The sequence below is a fragment of the Leptinotarsa decemlineata genome, unplaced genomic scaffold (genome assembly GCF_025532065.1).
Source record: "Leptinotarsa decemlineata unplaced genomic scaffold, Ldec_3_MD MMD2_tig00026282_RagTag_RagTag, whole genome shotgun sequence".
NCBI lineage: Eukaryota > Metazoa > Arthropoda > Insecta > Coleoptera > Chrysomelidae > Leptinotarsa > Leptinotarsa decemlineata.
In genome coordinates, this window is record NW_027412668.1 from 19,790,350 (window position 1) to 19,818,215 (window position 27,866).

The window sequence follows — 27,866 nt, forward strand, 5'->3', positions numbered from 1 at the left end:
GCAACTTTTGATGCTTTATAAAGCTCAGATCAGACCATCTTTGTAGTATTGTTCTCATTTATTGAGCTCTACCCCCAGACATACCCTGAAGTTGCTGGATTCCATCCAGAAAAGAACCATTCGCCTGATTGGAGACGCGAACATCACTTGCAACCTTGATAGTTTGGAACATCGAAAAAAGGTTGGAGATTTGTCTCTCTTCCATAGATACTTTCACGGAAAGTGTTTAAGTGACTTGGCACATTTGATTCTACCAAGAGCGGTATACCTATATCAGAAATACGCGACGAACTGTGGCTGCTCATCGTTTTGAGGACCAACTCAGTACACCTCGAACTTCACTGTTTAAGATTTCTTTCATTTGGTGAACGGCGTTTATGTGGAATAAACTTCCTGAAAACGTTTTTCCAAATGGATTTAACCTCCAGTGATTCAAATCCAATGTGAATCACTACTTTTGCACAGACACTGCTCTAAGAGCGCCTTAAGGATTTTCCTGTAGTGCTTGTGTTGAATATTGTCAATAAAATGTACTCCATGCAATCTCTTATATCATATTCTTCTCATCAGTAATACAACATATTTTATTAAAATTATTTTTTATGGAATATTCTTTTTTTTATTAGTGTGGATGTTATGATGATTTGATGATATGATTTGATGATGATTTATCAACTCATGATTTCTGATACTCATGTTGATCTCCTAAAAAAAACAAAAAACATTTATTTCCCTGTACAGTCATATATTTCAGTAAAACGAAAATCAAAATATTTTAAAATGTTTCATCACAACGGTAATTTAGTTCATCTTAGAGAAAACTACAGGAAAACATTTTTGCTATAATTTATTCCTTTATAACACAAGCAAATATTTCATGTTCTGTTCAATAAATTTTTAATTTCTTCTTTAAAATGCATAATTAATGACTTCATAATAACGATGGAAATATGAAATATTATTGAAAATAATTATTGGAACATCTTTCTCCAGAAGGATACGATTAGATTAACAGTATGAACGATACTCTACCTAAATTAAAAACACCCAACTGAATGAAAATCATAATCGTTATAAACATGTCAGATAACCAAGTTTGTTACATCAATTTTACATACTATCTGAATTTCAAAGTCATACTCAATTTATCCATTTGAGAAATGCTTTATATTCTTTATTTTTCAAGGATGAAAATGATAAATCGCCAGTGCCTTGGTGTAGTCTTCTGAAATGTGTACCTCTCTGGGCAATTTTAGTTACTCAATGTGGAGGGTCATGGGCATTTTACACCCTACTAACGGAACTTCCAACTTACATGTCACAAATTTTACATTTTGACATTCAAGCTGTGAGTATAAACAAACTTTAATTAAGTATCATCCTATATCATCAGCATTAAGAATAAATAATATACTAAATATTGCAGTATGAATAAATTTGAATGTGTAGTAAGGTATAGATAAGAATATAAAATTAATATTGTATTTAATAACACATTTTTGTGAGGTTATCACAAAACAGTTCACAAAACCAGAACACGTATTTCACTATAGCTTTTTCAGACATGTTTAATACTAAATACATTTCCATGAAGCATAAGCCAGGTCAATCATATATAAAATTAATGAAATACGTCATAGTTTACTCAATTGAAACTTCTAATTATAACTTTAAACATCATAAAGTCTGTGGTAAATGGCTAAACACTACGACAATGTTCATCTATATGTTGCATACAAAAACTGAACCATAAGAGTCACAAAAGTTTACTTTTGCACAAACATCTCATAGATGGCATATCTTTAGGGTTGGTTTCAAATATGTGGTAAAATTGTTGAGATCGTGAAAGTTCAAAACTAACATTCAGAACATTTTATTCATAGAAACTATACTAAAACCAATAATGATTGAGAGTAGAAGTAAGCCCAGTTGACAGCAAATCGGGGGCGTGCTTATTAATTTTTGAGAGGGTTAAGAATGAAAGAAAAATTCTTAGTACAATTAATTAAAATATTCATACACATTTTTTATTTATTTCATTAAAACTTTGCAATATCGTAATTTACCTGATCGTTGTAACAATATTAATGAAAAACACAATATATATATATATATATATATATATATATATATATATATATATATATATATATATATATATATATATATAACTTTTTTTCACTATTGGGTTGCAGCAATTGATAAGTGAACTCTTTATAACTATTCTCAAGCTTTCGAGTAACTTAAACTCATCGTCAGGGGTACTAGAAAATACAAATTACAAATTTTTGATAATAGAATATAATATAAATGTAAATGTACAAATTTTCGTCTAATCTTCAACCTCAGATTCGTCACTGTTGCTACCGCTATCATCAAAGTGAATTATGATTGGTTCAATATTGTGTTCAATACGGTTGTCTACGTCGCACATTTTTTGCTCCTCTTTTAAAACATGCTGCATGCATTTCTTCCAGTCTTCTGCAGAAACAGTTCGAATAGCTTCTTGTAGGTGATGTTGCACGTCCACTAATTTAAATGTTCTGTTTTCTCGTGCCACATATCCTTTTACTTGCGCCCAGATTAATTCTATTGGGTTTAATTTTCAGTGGTATGTAATTCCACGACTTAACGCATTTCATCCACTGCAAATTTTTTATATTTGTCTGTGTGTAATTTTGTTAGCTGAAGTAGTTCTGCCTTTAAACTATCTTTGTTATATTGGATGTTCTTATTAATTAACCATTCTTGAATTGCTGCTTTTTTTCATGATTGTTTCGGTAATGGTTCTAAATGTTGACTATGGTATGGGGCATTGTCCATGACGATGACAGACCCAGGTTCCACAAGTTGAATGATGCCTTCAAACCATTTTTCAAACACCTCCGCATTCATCTCTTCATGATAGTCACTGTCGCTTCCTATATGCGTAACTATCAGACGACTACCTTTTCCAGATGGCTGTTTTAACCCAACTGACAAACCTTCAATAAAGGCTTGTCGTGCACTTGTTATATTACCATCCTGCCATACTTTTTTGACCGTATGTCCTTGGTTAACCCATGTCTCGTCCATGCAGTACAATTTTTTTTGAGCTTCCGAAATTCGTCAATTTTTCTTAGATAGTTTCTTCTCCATGCTATTATTTCTTGACGTTCAATGAGAATGCTTTTCCTGTCAACTTTTCCGTACGTAAATTTCATTTCATGTACAAGTTTCCTAAAAGTTTCTTTACCCATTTTTGGGACCAATTCATGATCGCTAAGTGCCTCCAGAACTCTTTGTAGTGTGGGCAGCTCATTTCTGAAAAAGAAACTGTGAATAGTTCTGCGTATACTGGTTTTGGCTTCTTCATCAACTGTGATTTTTTTTCGTCCGCTACTAGTTTTTGGCGTTTGTACGTCCCCATGAATTTCTGCTTCTCTTAGTATTTTGTAAATCGATGATTTTGGTACACCGGTATAATCAGAGCACATATCAACTAATTTATCTTTTGTAATTGCGGAACTTAATGATGTAGAAATGCCCGGTTAGTTATTCGGAGGTACACACGTAGAATTAGCACATATGCACAAAGTCATCTTTTGGTGGCTGATGATCTCTTTCAAGACAGTGAAATACTTGCAGTACAATTTGTTTTTCTCTTACTGACCGAGACTCCGACCGTTTTACCTTTTTCGACGTGGAAGGCCCGACCATGTCTCCCATTTTTTGAGTAGTTTGAGAACGGTGTAGAAATATAATTATGTAACGCTTAAACACTTATTAGCACTATTATTTTCACCAATTGTTATCACAACACGTCGATTGCTGACTAACTTAACTGTAAAACGTACAATTCACTCTGTATAATTCACAAACCAATGATACGCTCATGGCTGCAAGTACATTAGTGAGGACTGCAACGATGAGATGGAAGTTACGGTAAAGTGACAAAGACAGAAATATCGTTGCATACAGCGTTGCCACTAGTTGTAATAAATATCTAACACTATACAGAAAATAATGAATGTTAACTGATCAGTAATCAGGAAATGTATAAGTATTATTCATTACAAGCTCATTACTGATTTTTGTCATAAATAATACCTTTTAATCGTACTAGTATTGTGTATTATCTATAATTTGCCACAACCTACAACTCTACTGCTTACTATATTTTGATTCTGCTATAAACTGGTAACGTAAAATTTAGATATGACAACGCGCTTTACTCTCAATCATTATTGGTTTTACTATAACTTTAATGAAGAAAAGAAAAAAAATGTTCGTGTATCAAGAGATCCTAGCCTAATTTTCAATGTAACTAATTAAGCTGCCATAATCTTCTGTACATATGACAGGACAGACACAAACAAAATATCTGCAATGAGAAAACAACAACATCTGGGTTTTCAAAAGTACAGATCTCTTTTCTGGAATAATACCATATGGATTACATGTTCCCCCAAGTTAAAAAAAATGATCAGTTGAAAATGACGCAAAAAAGCCATCTTCATTTTGTATGCTTTATTCATGAACTTCTACGAAAAGATTTCTGCCTATTTAGGACAAAAATTAACTCCTCAGCTCAGTAGTAGACATCAAGCACAGTTAACGGTACCATGACATTTTAACATCTTGGAATGTTGATTTGATTATCAGGCCAAATATAATTCAGTCGAAAACAGTACCAAACAACTCTGATACTCGTCATTTAAAATGAGAGTCGCATACTGTAGTCACTCAGTCAATTAATTGAAGATTTCGGTCTTGCTATTATCGATAATTTATTTTTAGCTCTTACGATTGTATAAAATGAATATAATTTATTGAGAAAATATGCTGTCATTCGCATTCAGAAGGCAACTCTCTGAAATCGAAACTTCTACGAGCTAAGGATCAATGTGGTCTTATCTTTTAGAATATGGTTCATAGAATCACAATGATTGATATCGGTAAAACCGCATCAGACATATGCTTAGAAAGAAGGCATTCAAGAATTGCACGTTAATTGAGAAATATTTTATGTACTATAATATACATAAAAAATAATCTATCTCAATGTGAAAGTTTTGAAAATCTGCACAACCACAACACAAGGCATAAACATTATTTGAGTATAAACTACTGCCGCTTAAAAAGATGTCAAAATGGACCAAATTTTTGATCTGTGAAACTTTATAATAAATTACCACAAAAAATAAGATCTCTACCTAATAATATATTCAAAATAAGGATAAAATATTTTTTAATAAAAAAACGCCTTCTCCAGCACTGAAGAACTCCTGCACTGTGATATAATTCTTTAACCATAAAGACATTTGTCTTTGTTTTATAATACCCAATTTAAATTTTACTGCTCTGTTTTTAAATATGCTCGTTGACATAACTCAGATGTACTGTATAAGATAGGTATAAATATTTTTTATAAAAAAACCTTGTTCTTTGAATTGCAAGCAATAGATGCCTAAGATATGCTAATTTTATTAATATGTATGCATTGACTTGTGTAAATACTGATGAATGTATAAAACACCAATAAATTATCTATCTAAAGAAATCAAGCAATTGCTTGCAGTCGGATTTGCGTCAATGGTTGATGGTGTGTGGCCATTAAACACCTTACCCCACTAATGGAATAACTGATCTATGAAATATAGTTAACCAAAATTTCAATTATTCATCATTCCATTGTACCAGAAGGCAACTTATTCATTTATTCGAGATAAAGACAAGGCAAGTTGTTTAGGTTGTTAGTGGATTCCAGTTTGAGTGAACGAATACTCTTTTGAACTCCATCAAGTAAAATAGAGACCATTTATAAATATTTAATCATGGTAATAAAAACCAAAGCAAGGAAAGAGCATATTTATCACCTTGAAGTTTTCATATAATGCGAAATTGACTGAATTTATTTTTTGTTTTACATATTCAATTTGGGTCATTACATTTTTAATACTAAATTTTTCCTAATCTATTTCTAATTTTGATTTCAAATTATGTTTCAGAACTCTTTACTTTCAGCCATTCCATATCTAACTAGTTGGATCTGTGGAATTTTGATCAGCATTTTTGCAGATTGGTTACTAAGCAAAGGATATTTGTCACTTTCAACATCATACAAATTGTTCAATTCCATAGGTGGGTAACTTGGAATATAAAGTATGAAGTTCAGTTTTCAGTAATAAAGATTATTTTATTGTAATTTTTCAACTTTATGTTTGTTATAGCTTCTATCGTTCCTTCGTTGGGTTTGTTAGGAGTAGCTTACGTTGGCTGTGATAGAGTTGCAGTACAATTACTATTAGCTATACCTGGTGCTTTCGGAGGTGCGTCATATGCTGGTTGTCAGATGAATCACATAGCTTTGAGTCCAAAATATGCAGGAACGATGTATGGCATAACAAATGCTGCTGGAAATATATGTGGATTTTTAGCACCGTATGTTATTGGATTGATCATTGAAGGAAGGGTGAGTCATATTTAGGTTCAGTAAATTACTTCATGAAATCAACTTTTCAAATTATCCACTGACCTTGCTGATATGTTACTTGCTTTGTGATTTTCATGAACTAACCATTAGATTAAATAAAACAAATTTAATGACAACACTTTTCCTACACAATAACTAGAGCACTGTCTTTCGACTCGCATTCTGCTTGCCAAATTAGCATTATCAGATGACTAATACTGTTTTAGTGTTCTAATTCTGGTGTTATATTCTTTCATATGCTGAACTTGGCTTTCTATAACTACATTTCCACATCTCATTTGTTGGAAATGTGATATCTGACAACTAATTCAAATTACTTTATTCATTCAAAGACCCTTTCCAGTATAGAAATTGTTAAAATATATGTGTTATGACAACAATACAGATATATATATATATATAAATTGGATAATGTTAGCGACTGGAGAAATGTATGGTAAAATGAATTAACAGGGTCTCTCAGTCAAAAAATCAAAAATCAAACTCTGCTTTACTTTGCCATATATATATATATATATATATATATATATATATATATATATATATATATATATATATATATATATATATATATATATATATATATATATTTTTATGTTTCAAAATTTTTTGTAGATTCTTAGACCGATTGAAAATAGACTATTTGACATTATTTGAAAGTTATTTTGACTTGGATAGGTGGAATGGTTATGTCTAGTTTGATATTCATTCTGGGCGATTGCTTTTGAAGAAGAAGAAGAACTTTATTTCCAGATAGGCAAGCCATATAAACATAATTAATGTGCTTTATCTAAGCATAATACATAAAAATCAAAATGAATTAGTCTATTATAACCAAATAACAGAAAATCACAAATAAGAAAAAAACTATATCACACATATTCTATATAGGATACACGTTTACATATTTACTTACATATTCAATCAAAACAAAGTCTTATCTATTATCATATTTTAAATATAAATTAGCTTTAATTCAGTTTTTCTTTATGAATGTTACCAAGTCCCTCTTGAATAGACGGAGAGAAGAAGAATTTTTTATATTATTCAGCAGTTTATTAAAACTGTCCAGACCTTTGAAAAATAACGAGTTCATACTGCTTCGTGAATTTGTCCTTGGGATGTGAAAATTGGTGTTCGATCTACTATCATGATGATTAAAAGGTTTACTAAGTATGTTGGTTGCAATTTATTTATAATTTTAAATATGAATATCATAGTTTGATAGTATAGTCGTTGAGAGACATTAAGCCACCTTAAACTACAGAGCATATTATGTATAGGTGTCATCCTATTGCAGAGTAATATTATTCGCATCCCACGAGTTTGTGATTTTTGTAATTGATTTAATTTGTTCTGATTCAAGAGATATAAGAGAGTCTCGCAAAAATCATAATGAGGTTTTATTATGCAATTATAGCACGTTATTTTGGCATACATTGATAATACAGATGCCACTCTAGGAAAAAAATACAGTTTCTTAAAACAACGATAAAAATAAAATAAAAACAACAATAAAAATTAATTAGCGATCCGGGGCGACTTCATTGATTCCAGTGGCGCATTTGCTTTTTCAGCTGCAGGAAAACCCAGTTTCTTTGATAATTTAGTTATTACATAGGCAGCATGATCATTCAATGAAATTGTATTATCTACAATGAACCCTATTTTTTTTACTCAGCATTTCTCACATCAGTTTCGTTAATTTTAATTTGACTGTGTTTCTCCCAATTTTATTTTGTTGTTTATACTTTGTTGTAATGATGATCGCCTTAGTTTTAGTGATATTAAGTTTCAGTTTATTTATTCCAAGGTACAACTCAATATTTTTCAAAGACATTCATCTTTTCAATAACGACTTGCACGTGTTGCGTTTTTGTAAAATAGTTTAGTGAAAATCTCACAATAAAGTGTTTTTTGAATACGTTATATAACAGGTAATTTCCATAATGTACAGGCAGACCAAAGGTAGAATATCAGAGAGGTCCTTAGCTGACCATATGGTCAGCTAAACACCCGGAGTATTTCGAATTCATTGTAGCTGCGGGTCGGTCTATATTGGAACCACGAAAAGAAGTGTAGGTACCTGTATTTCTGAACACAAGAGAAATTGTCGACTCGGATGAACCAACAAATCAACTATAACCAAACATGCTCTCAACGAAGGACCTCCTCCAAAGATACACAAATACTTGAAAAAACTCAAAATTACTATCCAAGAATATGTAGGTAGAGAGACAATAGAAATTCAGAAACAGGGATAATTTCAACAGAAAAGAAGAGAAAGTCATTTAATCCAATTAAGAGAAATGAAGCTACGCCCACCAATTATTATATAAAACTGGAGACAAATTTCAACATTTTAGTTTTTGAGTTGTGAACAATTTTAGCACTTTGACGGTACCTCATCGACTTTAATAATGTCTACCGCACTGGAAATTGCAGCTCTCGACCAAAAAGAAAACTGAAAATATCTCTGACAAAGTTATCTCCGGTCGTGAAAGTTTACATACTCGGGGTATGCGTTTTGTAAATTGTAAATATGTTATATATTTTCATCAAGTATTGGCCAATGCCTAGCATAATTTAGAGTTCCTACTCTAAATTATGTGAAACTTACTAATTTAGTTGTTATTATGGATACATTTGCTAAAAAATCAACAGTAATGAAATGTTATGGAAATCATTTCATTGTTACACTATCTTCCCAGTATATAAAGTATTTTATTATATTTCAGGAAACTTTGGGACAGTGGAGAATGGTTTTCTACTTAGCAGCTGGAATAAATATAGGCACAAACTTGTTTTATATTGCGTTTGCCAGTGCACGAGAACAGCCTTGGTCAAGATCTCAACGAACAAGCACAGCTAACTGACAGGTTATGTATTTGGCTATGCTTGTGGAATCTTAGTGAATATGTAAGATATGTAGGATAATTATATGAGTACAATTTATTATTCTGTACCTTGTTTGGCAAGGTTTTTTAAGAAGAATGTGATGTTAGATTTTTATCAAAGGGGTGCTCTCTATTAGTACCTCAATTTGTTTGTGATTTATTAAAATTAAATTTTTTTATGACATTGAAATATTACCTCAAATAAAAATCAATTGGTTTTGTAATATATATAGTGTGACAACGAAACCATTGTACAAGACGCTATTCAGTTGTTTGTGAGAAATCTTGAATACAAGTATAGGTCAATGGAGCCGGTATTTCAATTGGTAAGATAGTTAAAAATTCCTTCTGTTTTAACCGGAAATAGAAGAATTTTCAATAGTACCTTGTATATCTTTTTCAACGATTTTATAGAATATGAAATTATTTGTTGAACCAGCCGTTCTTAACACTTTTCTTTTCAGTCCACGGATCCCTAGAAATTCAAGCGCAATTTCAAGGGCCCACCAAATAAAAAGCACAGGAATACATTTCAGAAAATTTATTTTAGTACTGCAAAAAAATAACGTCTTTATAAAAATTAAAAATACTTTATTAATGTAGTTGTAATCTCAAATCGGATTCCAATTGCAATCTGTTTCTGTAATTGTTTTTGATTATACAGGAGCAGAGAATGCTTTTTCAGAGAGGTATGTGGGTGAGAAAAGCAGTAAATGTTTCAGTGATTTTTCTAATATTTCCTTATTAACTTTTTTAAATTCACATGATATTTCTTTTGATTGATTTTCCTGTCGGTGATATTTGAAACATATGTGTTGAAAGGGTCTACTATCCAGTTTTTATTTCTGTCGGGCTCAAGAAAATAATCCCGGAAAGAAGACTCCAAACCGTGGAGGTGTTTAATTATTTTGTCTTGTACTTGTCCTTACTATTCCAAAAACACTACCAGTGTAGGTCAAGCTTTTTTATCATAGTTTCTATTTTATCTTCAACTTGGAAGATGTTGTTATCTCTTCCTTTTAAACTTAAGTTCGGCTGGTTATGGGCATTGAAGATATTAGACAGCGATTACCAGACTTGCTGGCATTTATTTACTTATAGATAGATATACTCGCGGACCCTCTGGGGTCCGCGGACCAAAGGTGAAGAAACACTGTGTTTAACGATATAATACAACTGGTCATTTTTATCAAAATTTTGTCATAGAAGCCCTTATCTTCAAATTCAAAATGGCGCGGGCGGCACTATGACGCCATCTATGGAAATATCGCCAAACAACTTGATGTGAGAAAGAAACGACAAAGTTTGCTTTGTTTTCAAGAAAACATTGAAGTGTACTTCTTGAACTGAAAAAAAAATAATTATTTTCTGTGCCATTTCAAAAGTGAAAGTTTCGCTCTATCTTGTGAGTATCCACTTTGTGAGTTAATAATGATTTACTTACTTTGTTACTGATATAGGAAAACGATTCAGATAGGTTAGGTTAGGTACAGTTACAAAATTACCACCCCCTATCAAGATGTTCAAGATAAATGAAATCAAATTGGTGCAAAATCTCTACTCTGAATTTTTCCTTGAAAACTAAACAAATTTTATTTTTTTTTTACTTTATTTTCCACGATTTGAATAAAAAGTATCACTTATGACGTATCACTGAAAAGAGAATTTTATATACTTTCAAATGGTCTAAAATAGTATATAGGGTTGTATATACAATTCTTGACTTCAAATATGTTCTCAATTGCTTTATAATTAGACTTCAGTGAACTATATTACCACATAAAATAATTACCACACAAACAACTCAACGACACCATGTACTATGATTTCGTTGCCAGCCAGTATGTAAGAAATTTCGAAACCAAAGCTTTGTGTGTAACAGTTTTTTGTAATCACCAGAAGTTTGACGAGTTCAACATGTAAACCGATTTTCAATAGTTGTAAAAATGGCTGTTACAGGGTTGTTTTTAAAAGCACCAATTTTCAAAATTTCATTTCAACATACGAGGATAAGTTGAAGAATTTATGACCTGGCAGCATCAGAAAAAACTCAAATTCTGTTCAATTGAAATTTGCTCAATGAAATATTCAACTTTTCTCCAGTGATTTAACAAAAAGTTAGTTCTGTGTCTGCTAATAATAGGTATAGGTAATACATATATGAATATTTCTTAATATATGTTGATGCAAGCAATACTTCAAACATCAAGAAACGTGTATGTCAAGATGTTTTTTAAAATAACATTTTCAAATACTTCTTCAACAAATCTCATAAAATAGAAAGTGTATGCATTTTTTGGCAATTACTGTTGATAGTCAAATAGTTACTCTTTCTCTAAAACAGTGATTTTCATGCCTTACTTGAGGAACTGTGTTTCCAAGCAAGATCAGATAGTTTAGTTTATCACTTAGTAGTGAGAGATTTGTTACAATAGTTTACCTAAATTTCTCAAATATCTGAAAATGTAAAAGCAAAAAATATTGTCCAACCTACAACAAAAAGCTACTCAATATATTAGAGCTTTTGGAAATCATAATAAAATGAAATAAACAAGGCCTCAGTCTCTCTGGTACACCATTACTCTATTTCCTTTCTTCAATATATTACATTTCAAGAATGTCATTAGTAGCAAAATGAATTTGATTTTTTCAGAATGAACAATGATCAGCCTTCCATTTTGACTCGTAGCATTAGTGCTATCTATCTCTATAAATGGCAGTCTCATAAGAGTGCCTTCTGTAAAAATTTCATGCAAATATTTGTTAGTAGTAAAGTATATTAGAAAAATATTTTGTTCAAAATTTGTTATTCCCTATATTTTTCAAATTTCATTTCATTCAAATTAGGTAATTGAAGGATATACTGTTGCGCTTGTTCACCAAGTTATTAGATTGTATAATTCACTTGCAGTTGCAAACTTCAAATGTTTTTAGAAATTTGCATGGGAACCCAACAAATGTTAGTCAAGGTTTTTTCATATTATTTGAAAAACGCTATATTTGCAGATACCTGTTGATTATTGTGATCCAAAAATAAATGATCCCCAAATGTAAAATGGCACCCATGTCTTGTTCCAGGGCAAGATCTCATCACCTTATCCTCGTTGGTGATTTTCAAGTTCTCTCAAAAGTATCAGATTAAAATGAAGTGCAACAGAGTTTATTTTTGTATAAATCTCGTCTCATTTATGACGAATGATGACTTCCAAAGGCACGTTTCATACATCTAACTAATTTCTTTCTTTGTAAGATATTTAATTTTACTCACTATGAAAGAAGCATAAAAACAGGTTCTTGTGCCGCAATTTTTTGTGGTTCACAAAATTATTAAGCATGAAGGTTTCTTTTTTATATAAAAGAAGATGAAATTTGGGATATGTACACCGAGTTGTTGCAAAAGTATGTAGTTTTCATATTGTCGCCAAGGGAGAAACCAGAGATGATACTAACTTATTTTTCTTAACGAGATTAATAAAGAAGTTAGGAATTGGAATCATTCAAATTTTGACCATTATCTAAAATAAAATGAGTACATACTCTCGATATCAATTTCTTGACAAAAAAAGTGTCACCACCACCCGAGGGACTGGGCCGACATACTGGGCTACATTTGTGACCTGAAGTGCACATGAAACTTATAATATTTCACATTACATCGGGGCGATTTTTTTGCAAACTCGAGACATTATGGTTGACAGCAAAGTTCCCATGACTAAAAATATTAAAACTTCTTTCTGTGATTTTTATTATTCATAAACTTTACGTTTAAGCTCTCAATTGAAATAGTACCTAACCATTTCTGGACTGGGCCATTCCAACTATTAGCCACTAGATCAAAAACAACAAGTACTCTTGAACATCAATATTTCTTTGAAACTCATATTAATACAGAATATCAGATGCAGATTAATCTACTACAAGTTTCATTTATCGAGATAGTATTTTGAGTAGAGAATTGTGTTCAATTATAACTATACAACAGCTTCTTCAGTCTTGTTCATAATAACTAAATTATACTTATTGAAGTGCTTTATATAATTTAACAATTTGAATCATATGACCTTCTACCTAGGGTCGAGTTCAAAAACAGCTTTAACTGACACTTTGCCCATTTGTCATAAGGTTATCTTCAATTAATGTAATGTAAATACAAATCAGATTTCCTTTATGTCTTGTGATGAATAAAGTCGATTATTATTATTAGTATTAGTATTATAATTATTATTACTTAATGATTAATTGAAAATTTAAACAATAGGGAACGAATGTCAAGAATTCTTGTAAATGGACATGTAATAAATTAAAATTACCTTAATTTACCTATCTAATTACCAATTTCCAGATAAGAAGAAAAAATTGATAATGCCGAAGTATCCAATTTTATACTTGACATTCCTGTGAGCCAATTGATATTTCATGCTTTGTGGTTTATTCCACATAAAAATGCAATAGGATCTTTAGTGTTAGGATTGATGTTGGTCAAATGGTGGGAATTTCAACAGTTTTTGGGGAAAATACAGTTTATATCAACCATGTTCTGTTTTCATTGAAATCTTTTGAACCTACTGTCAATCTACAAAATCCTTTTGAGGTGTTTTTTTTTAAATAAGTGAAAACATTTGAATTTGACGCAGGGAAAAAGTAAACTTAAATAAATTTTAAACACTATTTTTTTTTACTACTTCAATCTTTTTCACTAAACATTTATGTTGGTTCACCTTATAAAAGTCATTGAATAATTAGGAAATCTCTTCATAAGAAGTTTAATACAAAATTTAAAATATCCAACAAAACCCAATCTCCAGTCTCAATACAAATTCTCTAGTTTCTATACAAACAAAACTGCAAAGGATTGCTGTACTTTTGGGCTATCAACTTCGTGAAATTATTTTCAACTCTTCATCCCAGTGTAACATTGTTATTTTTCAATCAATTAATACTTTATTCTGGAAAGTAAATAACAAAATTCAATCTGCCGTTTTTTTCAACATATCAACTCAACGATACAGGGTTTCTCTTCCATCGATTTTGGAAATACTAAAAATCCCCTATTTTTACACGATGGCGGCAAAGATTTTGTTGAAACTGCTGAATCATTCCAAAACGGAAATATCAAAAATCTCCAATGCCCATAACTTAGAGGTTTTTAGGGAGTCAATCTGAAAAAATCTTGTAAATGTTGAACATTAGTTTGAAGGTGGTTGACATTGTTTCATGGTGCATTTTATCAGTTCGGACTTCCATTGTCTAATATGATATAAAATGATTTGAAATCTCTGAAAGAATCGATAAAATTAAAAAGATTAGCTAAAAAATAACAATTACATTAAGCAAAAAAAACTGAAATTACAATGAAATGAAATACAAGCAGCAATTGAAAATTGAACGATTAAGAAGAAATGAAAATTGAAAGATTTCAAGCCAAGTTACTTCACGACGTTTCGAATGTTAGTATCCACAATCGTCTTCGGGTGATTACACAATCGAAACATCGTGAAATAACTTTGCTTGAAATCTTTCAATTTTCGTTTCTTGTTCAATTGTTGCTTGTATTTTATTTCATTGTAATTTCAGTTTTTTTTTGTTAATATAATTGTTACTTTTCAGCTAATCTTTTTAATTTAACTGATTTTTTCAGAAATTATGAAATAAATGTTGAACAGTTTCATGACCGTAAATGTTATCGTTTGTATTTATTGTTTTTTTTGTACATACTGTGTCTTCTCCATATTTTATAGAGATGAGTCTCCCTGAAAACCTTCATTTGCTGGCTTTATGATAGTACTATCTGCTTCAGAAATATTCAGCTGAAGTTTTCGTTGGGAAACCTTACACAACATATGAGTCACTAACTTGACCGTACTAATGGAGACTGAACCCTGTCATTGGTTTATTATAATTACGTGCACTGAATTTTTTTTCCTATCATTTCTATAATATTGTGATAAAAATAGTATTATACCGTACTTAAAACTTAAGCCATTCCGAGATATGTACTCATGCTGGTATTTTCTGACATATGCATTTTACTTCAGTGGATCTTGTCATTTAATTAAGTTGATTTCGCTCACAGAAAATATTAACAACTTGATGCACCTTAGTTGTAATTCTGTGGTAGGCACCTTAGTTGTAATTCTGTGGTAGAACCTAAAGTGGTCCGTCCATCCTCCTGTATGTTCTTCAGCATTGGGTACAAATGAATTTCATTTATTTTAAATATTTTTACATCCCAGTGAAATTATTTTATTAGTACTTCTTATCATGATTTTTTGATTCATTAATGTTATTTTTTATTATTCATACTAAATGATATTGAGACTTTTTGGTCAATAATATTAAATACATAAGTAATTTAGTATTTCAAAGGGATGCCAAACTGTAAAGACACAGTTATTTGAGCCGCTAATTTATATCTATAAATATTTTCTAGAAAAACAACTTAAGATGAGAACTCTATACTTTCAGGTTTACTTACAGTTATATATATATATATATATATATATATATATATATATATATATATATATATATATATATATATATATATATATTTTAAACCGCTAAATATTGGGCATACAGGGTACACTTTGTTTACTGGTTGGAAAAATTCTATTAACGGGTACCAATATATTTTTAATGCGTAAAATATCGTTTAATCCTAAATCTCAATCTTTTACACTTTCTTTGGTATTTCTATACATTACAATTATTATAAAAAACGCCCAAATTTTTTTGGTCAATTTTTAAAAGAATCTGTGGTGCTAGCTTATCTTTCATCTGTTATATATTCTATAACTTTTTTCAAATACTTAAAGAATATAAGATTGTGCTGAATGTATTGTTATTCGATGCAGTCCAAAAAGTGTAATATATTCTTACAAAAGTACATGTGTTTCAATCTATTTCAAGTTGATTTTTTATTAAGTTTTTTACAGTTGTTATTTGTGTATGATTATCAGGAGAAAAATTCTTTCTGAATTTTTCACCTTCTAAGTTGCCAAACACTCTTTCAATGCAAGAGGACCATTATTCAGTGTATTAATATAAAGTGAAGAATGTGTTCGTTTAAGAATTCCATGATACTCATATTGGCATTGAATGAAGTCACAAATATTTTTCACGTGAATTAATCTTCATAATTAACTTCTTCCTTTCAAAAGTTTTAAGGGGGGACTTTTTTTATATATAAAATTCAAATAGGTGGTTTGGTAAGGCTAAGTGAAAAATGTATCTAGACTTCATATTGTTCAAAATAGCCACACTATGGAACAATTATTATTAAAAAAAATATTTTGAGGCATGTAAAAAACATTTTGAAAGTGAAAACTGTATCATGACTTCATATTGTTCAAAATAGCCACACTATGGAACAATTATTATTTAAAAAAATATTTTGAGGCATGTAAAAAACATTTTGTTAGGTTGGTTCAACAAAAATTGTTGAAGTTTTCTGAAATGTTTCAATAGTCTTTTGAATGACATTATTACATTTTTCTTGTATAAGTAACCATAGGTCAGTTGAAAAAATTGGATTCTGAATTGAGGCCTTAAAAAATTACTAATTTTGAAAATACTGGTTGGATGTCTTTTCATTTGTTCTCGAACCTTCCATAATGAATTGCAGGAACGCCATGATTTGTCTATTAGGTAGATCAGAGATTTATTTCTATCATAGGACAATGGCATCCTTATCTTGTAGAAACGAGCTCATATGAGGTTGATCGTTAGACTGTAGGGAGAAAGTAAGGGATTTTGTTTTGGAAATATTTAAACCTAGTTCACTGTTATTTAACCAAGCTTTTATTTTTTGCAGGCTATATTACGCTGACTGTATTGTATCATACCAAGTTCTGAAAGAAAGTAGCTGTGTTGTCCGCATAGTATATTATATGTCCTTTGAAATTATTTATAAGGGTTATGCAGTTGATATACACCAGGAATGATATTTGTCCCATTACAATGCCATGTGGGACTCCAATAAGCGATGGTAAACTTTTAGTCTTGCTAATTTTGGCCCTTTGTGTTAAATTTTTCAAGTTGTTTTTCAATAATTCTGATACCACAGCTTTCACGTTTTCTCGGCAAGACTCCATTTTGCACAGTGTCAATACTTTCTGTAACTCTTAAAAAAAATTATAAGCACTTTGATGGACTATCAAGACAAGTATCTATTTGGCTGTTGAGGGATTGTACCATGTTGAAAGCAAAAGTTTATTATGTGTACATGGATTTATTGAAGGTAGGTATCAGTTTTGTTGTTAATCCATCCGGCCTTGAGAAGCAGGTTTTTTTTTAAGGTGGATATAATCATAAACAATTCATTTTTAGTAATAGGCTCCTGAAAAAGTGATGAATTTATAGATTTATTCTCCAAAGATTTTGTAGTAAGTCTTTATGATTCATTTTTTTATTTTATAAATCCAATTGTTAAACAAGTTGGCTTTTTCTTCGATCGAAGTTATTGTTTCTCCTTTATCATTTTGGATGATCTCATTGTCTAAAGATGTTTTGGTTTTATTATTTGAAAGTATGTCATTAATTATCTGCCAGGTTTTTCTTAGATTCCCTTTTTACACTGTTGGACAGATTTTATGATACTCATTTTTCGTTTGTCTAATTAGTTTATTGATCTATTTCTATAATATTTGTACCTATTTCCTAATTATATTGAATAATTTGGCAATAACCTTTTTTAATCTATCCTTTGTTTTCAATGGTTTTTGTTCACGGTTTTGCAACAACTTTTTTGTCAAAAAAGCATATATGTTCAGGTACATTGAAGGATAAAACCACTTTGATACTCATAAGACTTCTAGCAAGTACTACACGGAAAATTAGGTTTCCAGATGATAATAACAGCCGGCCCTTCTACAGAAATTGCCTTTAGGCATAGTTCAAGTAAACGATATAGTGCAACCTACCTTCCAAGAGTTCCCCTTTGATAATATAGTTAGGGAGCTAACTATATATATATATACTCAATCGGGTGTATAGTCGAAGTAACCTGTATTGTGAATAATTAAATCTATCGGCATCTCAAAGGCCAAAAAAACCAATACAGAGAAATAATGCCGCTGCCAACTAGCCCTCGTGGACTGAAGAATTAGCGGTTCATATTGGATAATTTTTACTGACCGAGTTTTATGAAGAGTAATAAAATTAAATTTTAAGTCTGATCGCGATTTGAGTGTTGAAATTCGATAGGTGTAGTTATAATCACTCAACATTTTTGTTATCTGTTTAAAATGTAGCGCCCTTGGATAAGTACTAATAGTAATAACTAGTGTGATAACAACATAGACTTTTTCCTGTGTAGTGATTCCAATAGCGATGGTGAACAATGCGAAAAAGAGATACCAGTGAATAAGATTCGAATGCATTTGAATATTGAAACACAGAGTATGTTTCAATGTATATAAGAATATACATCTCAAGTTTGGTTTCGAGGGAAACAAACTATTACAAGCATCATCAGATTTGACCGAAATTCCTTTCTCAACTGTACGTAAAAGAGTCAAAAACGTATCTTATAAACGCAAAGCGCGATGTGATGCAGGATTACCAAAACCTTTAGATGTTCATCTAATAAAATCATTGAAAAAAACAATATATGACTGTTACAAAAGCAATGAGATTCCTACAACTGAAATCATAAGGAAGAAATTGAATACTTCCGGCCATAACGTGAGCTGCTGTGACAAAACTCAGACAGAATTGGATAAAGAAAGTAGGATTTAGATTTAAAATAATAAACAAACGTCAAGCAGTTATGGAAAGCAGGAGAATAGTGGAATTGCGTAACAAATGCTTAGAACAAATGACTAAATTTAGACAAGAACAACGGCAAATTTTCCATTTGGACGAAACCTGGTATGACACTCTTGACAGTTATGAAAGGGTGGACTGATGGTTCGAGAATGTGTACGCCTAACATGCCTGCAAACAAAGGATCGCGACTAATCATTGTGCATTGCGGAGGAAGTAAAGGATAGGTTCCGAATTCTTTGAAATTATGTGGAAAAAAACTTGAGGACTGCAATGTTGACTATCATAAGAACATGGAGGCTGATATTTGTGAGGAATGGTTTGAAAACACATTGATCCCAAATTTGGATGCGAATAGTGTAATAGTTCTTGACAACGGTTCCTATCATTCGCAACAGCTCATCAAAGTACCGAATAAAAATTCTAGGAAAGATGAAATGCAAAGTTTTTAATGAATAAAAATTTGTATTTTGAAGATAACTATACCAAAAACCAACTACTTGAAGTTTTACAGATAAAAACATTTGAAAAAATGTATGCCCTTGAGAGTATTACTGAAAAGTATGGACACACCATACCGAGACTTCCCCCCTATTTTTGTGTTTTCAACCCCATCAAGTTGATTTGGGGAAAATTGAAATAAAGCATCAGGCTCAAAAATAATTTTCCAAAATTTGATAAGAGGGTAATAGAGCTAGTTAAAGAAGAAGTATCTAATATTACCGAAGAAGACTGGCAGAAAAGGATTAAAAAAGTAATTTAAGTTGAAAAAGACTATATGGAGATTGGACCATTCCTCAAAAATATCAGTTTCTATGTTCTTATGATAGTCAACATTGCAGTCCTCAAGTATTTTCCACATAATTTCAAAGAATTCGGGACCCATCCTTTACTTCCTCCGCAATGCACAATGATTAGACGCGATCCTTTGTTTGTAGGCATGTTGTGCGTACACATTCTCGAACCATCAGTCCACCCTTTCATAACTGTGTCAAGAGTGTCATACCAAGTTTCATCCAAATAGAAAATTTGCCGTTGTTCTTACCTATATTTAGTTATTTGTTCTAAGTATTTGTTACGCAATTCCACTATTCTCCTGCTTTCCATAACTGCTTGACGTTTGTTTATTATTTTAAATCTAAATGCTAGTTTCTTTATCCAATTCTGAAGAGTTTTGTCACAGTAGCTCACGTTATGGCCGGAAGTATTCAATTTCTTCCTTATGATTTCAGTTGTAGGAATCTCATTGCTTTTGTAACAGTCATATATTATATTTTTCAATGATTTTATTAGATGAACATCTAAAGGTTTTGGTAATCCCGCATCACATCGCGTTTTGCGTTCATAAGGTTCGTTTTTGACTATTTTACGTACAGTTGAAAAAGGAATTTCGGTCAAATCTGATGTTGCTTGTAATAATTTGTTTTCCTTGAAACCAAACTTGAGATGTAGATTCTTATGTACTTCGAAACATACTCTAGTGTTTCAATATTCAAATGCATTCGAATCTTATTCACTGGTATCTGTTTTTGGCATTGTTCACCATCGCTATTGGAATCACTACACAGTGAGCAGACAAAAGTCTACGTTGTTATCACACTCGTTATTACTATTAGTACTTGTCCAAGGACGCCACATTTTAAACAGATAACAAAAATTTCAAGTGATTATAACTGCACCTATCGAATTTCAACGCTCAAATCGCGATCAGTTCCTGAACTGAACATTGACAACACAACGGCGATACTCATCCCCACATTCTATTCGTCACCGTAACATGAGTTAAAATTTAATTTTATTACTCTTCATAAAACTCGTCAGTAAAAATTATCCAATATGAACCGCTAATTCTTCAGTCCACGAGGGCTAGTCGGCAGCGGCATTATTTCTCTGTATTGTTTTTTTTTTACCATTGAGATGCCGATAGCTTCAACTATTCACAATACAGGTTACTTCGACTATACACCCGATTGAGTATTTGAGAAAGAAATGATAATTGATAGTTTTTCTTTTCTTAAAAACATAAAAAAAGAAAACTGAACATTTCAGACCAGGTATTTTTCAATATTCACTTTTTTCTTATCAAAACTGTTTACATGTTTTTGATAATGGAAATCTGATCTTCTAATATTCACCAAGAAACATTGTCAATGACAACTTTCTTTACATTATATTTGACTTCACATAGAGTCAACTGACCATTATTACAGTCACCCACGAGCAACATCAGAGGTTTTATATATGAATACTAACTATTTAGTCATAGCTACAGTACTAGATACTGAAGACACTTTTCTAGATATATTTAATGAATAGGTCAAGAATAGTTACCTAGGTAGTAAAATGACAGCTATTATCCCATGCTAAGGACATTGCCCATTTTAATGGCAGTGATCAATAGCAGAGATCTGAATTTCCAATATCAAAATTCAAACACACATTTTAACTGTGGTGAGAAGTTAGGAATGGATTTCTTGATACCTCTAAGAGGGCCACGCTTTTAAGCTGGCAAATATACATATATATTATTAATTTTTATTGTTGTTTTATAATTTCATGATTCGTATTTTGGAAGTGTTAATAAATAAATATGTAAGTTAGAAAAAAAAATATATTTTCAACTTCTTCTCAATTTATTTTGTCTTAGGTATTAATAACTTGTATATCAAAGGGTAAAACTGAAAATTATTGAATGAAATAATACCATTCCTCACTATTTTCTTGGCATATTCATAATTCAATGATTCAATAACAATTTAGGAGATTTATTCAATTACACTTACAACTTACACATAATCTAAGTAGAATTAATTTGTTGAAGAAAATGAATACTCTAGTCATAAATATCTTCTTTATCTCCAACATATCGTACAATATCAGCAGGTCTCAGTAATTTTTCAGCATCGGCATCAGGAATTTCAAAACCGAATTCATCCTCTATTGCCATTATAACTTCAACATGATCCAAGGAGTCTAAACCAAGATCGTTAATGAAATGTGATTCCAATGTCAGCTGCAAAAAAAAACAAAAATATAGAAAACTAATCATCCCTGGTGAACAGAGACTTTTACCACAATAGAGTGACACATTTAGGTTGAAAGAAGGCTTGACCCAAGTATCAGTGGGGAGACATTGTTTGACGTCTGAGTATACATGAGGGCGATTGTCAAAACAGTTGGATGGCTTCTCGAAATATGAAATTAGATGAATGTGTACAAAATTTTATCAGGTTTAAAATATCTCGTTTCAGTCACATTGCCATATTGAAATGCCATGAAAATGACAAATTAATGAAAATTTAATGCTGGCTCAATACCACGAAATTGACAAAATATCACATGTGTTTATTGTTGAATTATAAGGCAATTATAAACACATGCACATGTGTGTAGTTTGTATAAATATTAATATATTCAATGAAATGTGAAAAATACTGGTCGATATTACTCTTACCCATAAAATATAAACGATTTCCCATAAAATGATAGGGAATTCAGGAATTGAACGTTTCAAGAATATGACAATTTCAATCTTCAATAATAATTCATTTCTTCTGCATATAACTTCATCATCTCTGACACCAAGAAATACACATGAAAATTTTTTATATAAGATTCAAGTGAATTATGTATAAAATTACGCAAACAACTATTCTGACAGTCGTTCTTATGTGCAAATTGGAGTAACATCACTCTCAACTTATTTTAGTAAATAATTGTATATGGCTGTGTAAGACATTAACAAATTCAAGCCGATTTTCATTGTAACTTTGTTAAATTGATGTGCCACTATATTTTTTAAGCAAAATTACTGTACCTTTTCGGGAGTAATTTTATCATAAAGTTTTAAAACTAATAGAACCCGCTCTGTTATGAGCTTTAATGTCATTGGTGGCTTAGAACTGTAACTTCGCTCATGTGGCAAAACGAGTCTCTGAAATAAAAAATAATGTTTAATATAAGTACCTTATCTGCTGTTACTTTATCATATGATGCACAGACTTTCAAGACTCTTTCTTTAATTTCGTGTTCAGTAGGTTTGGGTCGTACAATTTCCGGGGAGTAAAACCTTATCTAGAGATGAAGAAAACTGATTAACCCCTTGTTTTCACAAGAAAGTTAGGTTAAAAGTTATGTAATATGTAAAATTGAATCACAACTGAAACGGAATCAACTCGTTACTGAATTTAATGATATAAATGGTTTCTTTATTACCTGTGAAAAAACTGAAATCTTGGAGTTTTGTAAAATAGATAATTGTGGTTGTTTGACTTTAATTATATTTGTTACGAGTGTCCTTGTCGACAGTAAGCCAAGATACGCGGAACTCCTTGCAAGAACGCGAACATTTTTCACAATTCCAGCCATTTCTACTTTTTTAGAAAATAGCTCAGTTGTGAAACAAAAAAACGTTAAGATGATAGAAATGGATTCAATGCAAGTACAACCTACAATTTTTGAGAATGAAATTTTGACGTTTGATATTTTGACAGTAGACAGTAGCTTCCTATTAGGGGGGATTACGAAATGTCAAAGATTTTTGTCGCCACGTTTGTGATGTAATTGGAGGAAAATTGCGTTGAACTAGTGTACGATATACATATTATAATCCCTTCATTTCCTTTTCGATACATTTATAATCTTGCAGATGCTTGAAATGAAGGTGAAGAAAGTAGGTTAGAATCTGAAATTAATTGAAAAAAACATCAAAACTTCTTCAAACATTTTATCAAAATTGCAACTTTCTTGGATTCTTTTCTGAACATTATTCATAGAAACCGCAGATTTAACATTCAATGCAAAAACATTTTCTGCAAATCACTGATATTCCCTTTCTCCAAATGAGCAGATTATCTTCATAGATCTAATTTGACCATTATTACAAAGTTTTTTTAAGAGAACTTATATAATCACATGATTATTATGACACAATGTAAAATAAAATTCAAAAAGTTCAGAACTGCTGCCTCAGATTAATATTTAGTGTTTGTCGAGAAGACGAAGGATATCTCATAAACTTTTGCTAATCTGATGGCTCAATATGAACAACAGGAGAAAATTCCATTTCATGAAATTATCACTAAAAAATTTCTCCACACGAAAATCAAGTATCAAATGGATATACATAAATTAAATATTAGGCAAATAGGCTTGTTATCATTACCCTCTTTCAAAACGGAATCATTCAGAAGGTCATACAGTTTTAAAATTGACTATCTGCATAACCAGATGCCTCAGAATAATAACACTTTTTCAAATATTTGATAATTCTGAATTAAAATTATTTATAGTTCGAGTGTTACATTTGTAAGTGAACGAACGCCTTCAATTATAACACATAAATTTCATGTAAAAATTGATACTACTTCTTAGTTTTATTAAATTAAAAACTACCTTTTTGAAAAGTATTTTAATTTTACTCATTTCTCTTTTGATTCATTTTCGCCATTAACGGAAATGTTAACGTTATTTTCAAAGCTTTCACATTTTGCATGCACATTCACTTATCATACAAATGATATTTTCAAACATATCGCCTGTTCCTATTCGATATAAAAACGTTATCTGATTTGTGAGAATCACCTTGGCATACTATCAATTCATTCAAAGAGACTTCACTTATTTGACAATACTCATTTTTGGGCACATGTCAAATGAATCCGTAAGATGGGTGGCCTGTCAAATTTTCAATTTTTTTGAAATTTACAAAAAAGTTGACGCCGTTTTCATGTTGGAGATCAAACTTTATTCAGATGAATATAATTTCCATTTTGCTCTGACGGTTAAGACTGTACAAGCCAAGTCACATAACAATTTTTTGAAAGGCTTTTTTGGAATTATTAATAGAAGTTGTTGCTTGAAATTTGCCCTGGAACTATGGCCACAACTATTTTAACTGCACATGTAAGTGTTCTTACAAATTGTCAGGCAAATCAGATTGATTTGTCGTAACGGATTCCTATACTAACACTTTGGGAACGCAAAAAAAACAGACAAAAATCATTTATCCGATCAAAGGAACTTTAGGAAGTTCGATCGAAATTATATGAGGTGCTTCTTCCGAATAAATTACTATAAAACCTTTGTAAGGGTTTTTCAATAAGGACGGGTAGATGTAGAAATGGAATAAAACAAGCTGTGTGTGAGGTATTACCAAAATTATTTTTTTATTTGAAAGGCGCATGTATGCCATCAAGTGTGGAATATGACATCATTCAAATGCCCGCCTCGGCTTCTTACTGTGGCACGGATCCAAGTGGTCCAATTTTCAATGACTCTCCCGCATAGATCCGGCTGAATTTGAGCGATGGCCTCTGTTATGTTCACCTTTAGGGCATCGGTCGATTGTGGTTCATTTGCATAGACCTGCGACTTCAAGAAACCTCACATGAAAAAGTCTAGCGGGGTTAAATCGCATGACCTTGGTGGCCAATTCACATCACCCCTGCGAGAGATAACCTTACCCTCAAGTCGTTCATGCAAAATGTCAATCGTGGCGTTTGCTGTGTGGCACGTAGCGCCGTCCTGCTGGAATCACATATCGTCTAGGTCCATATGGTTCAATTTGGGCCATAAGAGGATGCATTATCACCTGGTGAACCTCGCGTGGTTTGGTGTCGGCCCATATACGGCAATTTTGCTTGTTAACACAGCCATTCATCAAAAAATGCGCCTAGTCACTAAAGATGATTTTTCGGCCAAAATTGGGGTCCTCTTCCAAACGATTCGAAGCCCAGTCAGCGAACAAACCGGCGTTGTCTATGGTCATAAACTTTGAGCTCCTGGGTCAGTTGGATCTTGTACGGGTGTAGGCCCAAGTCCCGACGCAAAATTCGCCAAGTTGAAGTCTGCGAAAGGCCGAGTTCTTGTGCACGGCGAGGAATAGACTGCCTCGGGTTCTGCTGTACACTTTCACGGACCGCGGCGATGATAGATAGATAGATAGATATCCTTTATTAGTTCTTTGTGATAATGTTCTCGGCCGATCTTGCGTTCCTTGAACGTACGGGTGTTGGCTGATTGTTTACTGAACCGGTCGTCTCAAATTTGGCCACCACGTCTACCGTAAAATGGGCGCAATGCGCGCAACGTTTGCGTTAAGGAACACTCATTTTAATAATAAATTTTTATCATTTGAACATACTGTTCAATCGTGTAACTTGCCACTTGCCATGATGATTTGGCATAAGCAACTGAATAATAAACAAAAGATTTGACAGATGTCACCAAAACAAAATGGCCGCCACGGGGCGCCAAAATCTACCTGAGCCAATTGAAAAACCCTTGACTACCTATATACTACCGACCAAGCGTCCAAGCGTGTTCACTCGGATCTTCCAATCGAGGTACCAGCGCTCGAGGTCGTCCAATGCACGTTGCATATGGACGACGCCGAACTCTCGACCCATGGAAGACGAGAGGAGAGCCGTGTTATCGGCGTATAGGGATATCTTCACACGCTCGGGCCTCGGAAGGTCACTGGTGTAAAGTGAATACAACGTCGGAGAGAGCACGGCCCTCTGTGGCACTCCAGCGAGGATCTCTCTGTTGTTAGACAGAGAGCCCTCTACTCTAACCTGAAATATTCTGTCTTTCAGGAAAGACCTAATCTACCGGATCAGGCCCCGAGGCAGGTCGAACGCGATTAACTTGTGCAGAAGGCCTTAGTGCCATACACGGTCGAAGGCCTTCGAGATGTCCAACAGTACAGAGTGCACTTTTTTATTAGTGTTCAACTCGTGGATGGTGTTTTCAACCAGCCTTAGAGCCTGTAACTCAGTGGAGTGTTCTCTCCTGAAGCCAAATTGTTCATCAGGCAGAACATTTCGGTCCTCAACTTCTTCGTTGAGCCTTTGGAGAACGACTCTTTCAGCCAGCTTAGCCGCCGACGAGAGTTGGCTGATTAGGCGATAGTTCTGTGGGAACAGCGGGTTCTGACCCTATTTTGGGATCATGACGACGATCGCATGCTTCCACTTTCCAGCTTCTGGGGAAGTGTCAGAGGACCAACAAACTGTTTATGATGTTCACAAGGTTCTCAACGCAGTTGGACTATATACAAAGATAAAACTGTCCATTATATAGTACCGCTTTCGGTGCTAGATGGCGACAAGTGTTCCAAAAGTAACTACTAACATTGTCTATTAACTACCTACCTACCGACGCTGTTGACGAGCATCACAGAGTTTTAAGATTACCAGTGGAAAAATAAAGGGAAGGGAGATTTGAAATCAATCTGATCTGAAATATAATAAATAATTATTAATTTCTTTATTCTGTGGGTGGAAATTAATGTATTCAAATGAAGCTCCTCATTTGATTTGAAAGGGTCATATTTTTAGGAGCGATTAATTTTTTGAGAAAGAAAGTTTTTGGCTTTCTACTTTGCATGATCTACACATCCATGTATAGAGTTACTTATTTTCAAATTGATTAATCCTTCCTTTCTTTGGAAGATTCTCTCATCCATTTTTTTGTATCAGATGGAGTAGTAGAAAGCCAAAAACTTTCTTTCCCAAAAAAAGCTCCTCATATAATTTCGATAAAACTTCCTAGAGTTCGTTTGATCGATAAGTTATATTTAGGCGCTTCATTCTTCATAGATTACTGTAAAACTATCCACTATGTAGTTGTTCAAAATTTTATATTGTTTTCGCTGAAATAATGAAAGACTTTGGACAAAAAAAAATGCATTTCATTCGTTATGCTATAAATTTTAGTCACAAATA

At 32.2% G+C, this 27,866-nt stretch overlaps 2 protein-coding genes across 4 annotated transcripts in view; one reads left to right on the forward strand and one right to left on the reverse strand.

Annotated features, from left to right (window-relative positions):
* MFS10 (Major Facilitator Superfamily Transporter 10) overlaps positions 1 to 16,256 on the forward strand; it is a 28,641-nt gene extending 12,385 nt beyond the window's left edge. For both annotated transcript variants that reach the window (XM_023156356.2, XM_023156355.2), the window contains exons 6-9: positions 1,187 to 1,348; positions 5,991 to 6,123; positions 6,213 to 6,454; positions 9,214 to 16,256. In XM_023156356.2, coding sequence (XP_023012124.1) covers positions 1,187 to 1,348; positions 5,991 to 6,123; positions 6,213 to 6,454; positions 9,214 to 9,351 — 675 coding nt within the window. In that variant the 3' untranslated portion in view covers positions 9,352 to 16,256. The remainder of the gene's footprint in view (positions 1 to 1,186; positions 1,349 to 5,990; positions 6,124 to 6,212; positions 6,455 to 9,213) is intronic.
* Positions 16,257 to 21,881: 5,625 nt separating this feature from the next.
* ND-ACP (NADH dehydrogenase (ubiquinone) acyl carrier protein) lies at positions 21,882 to 23,629 on the reverse strand. 2 transcript variants are annotated; one of them, XM_023156353.2, is made up of 3 exons: positions 23,353 to 23,629; positions 22,955 to 23,071; positions 21,882 to 22,150 (listed from the first exon to the last, which is right to left on the reverse strand). In XM_023156353.2, exons 1-3 carry the CDS (start codon positions 23,503 to 23,505, stop codon positions 21,971 to 21,973), a joined length of 450 nt encoding a protein of 149 aa, XP_023012121.2. In that variant the 5' UTR covers positions 23,506 to 23,629; the 3' UTR covers positions 21,882 to 21,970. The 2 variants fall into 2 exon arrangements, with proteins under 2 accessions (XP_023012121.2, XP_023012122.2); XM_023156354.2 differs by lacking the exon at positions 22,955 to 23,071 and adding an exon at positions 23,104 to 23,211 and having other exon boundaries at positions 23,353 to 23,628.
* Between the last annotated feature and the right edge of the window lie 4,237 nt (positions 23,630 to 27,866).

Bases quoted from the DNA above. Each gene is read 5' to 3' on its own strand.
- ND-ACP (XM_023156353.2), bottom strand. From the start codon at position 23,505: ATGGCTGGAATTGTGAAAAATGTTCGCGTTCTTGCAAGGAGTTCCGCG. The intron at 23,072-23,352 runs GTAATAAAGAAA...TTTTTATTTCAG, and splicing joins AGATTTCAGTTTTTTCACAG to AGACTCGTTTTGCCACATGA. The intron at 22,151-22,954 runs GTACAGTAATTT...TTTTTTTTGCAG, and splicing joins ATAAAATTACTCCCGAAAAG to CTGACATTGGAATCACATTT.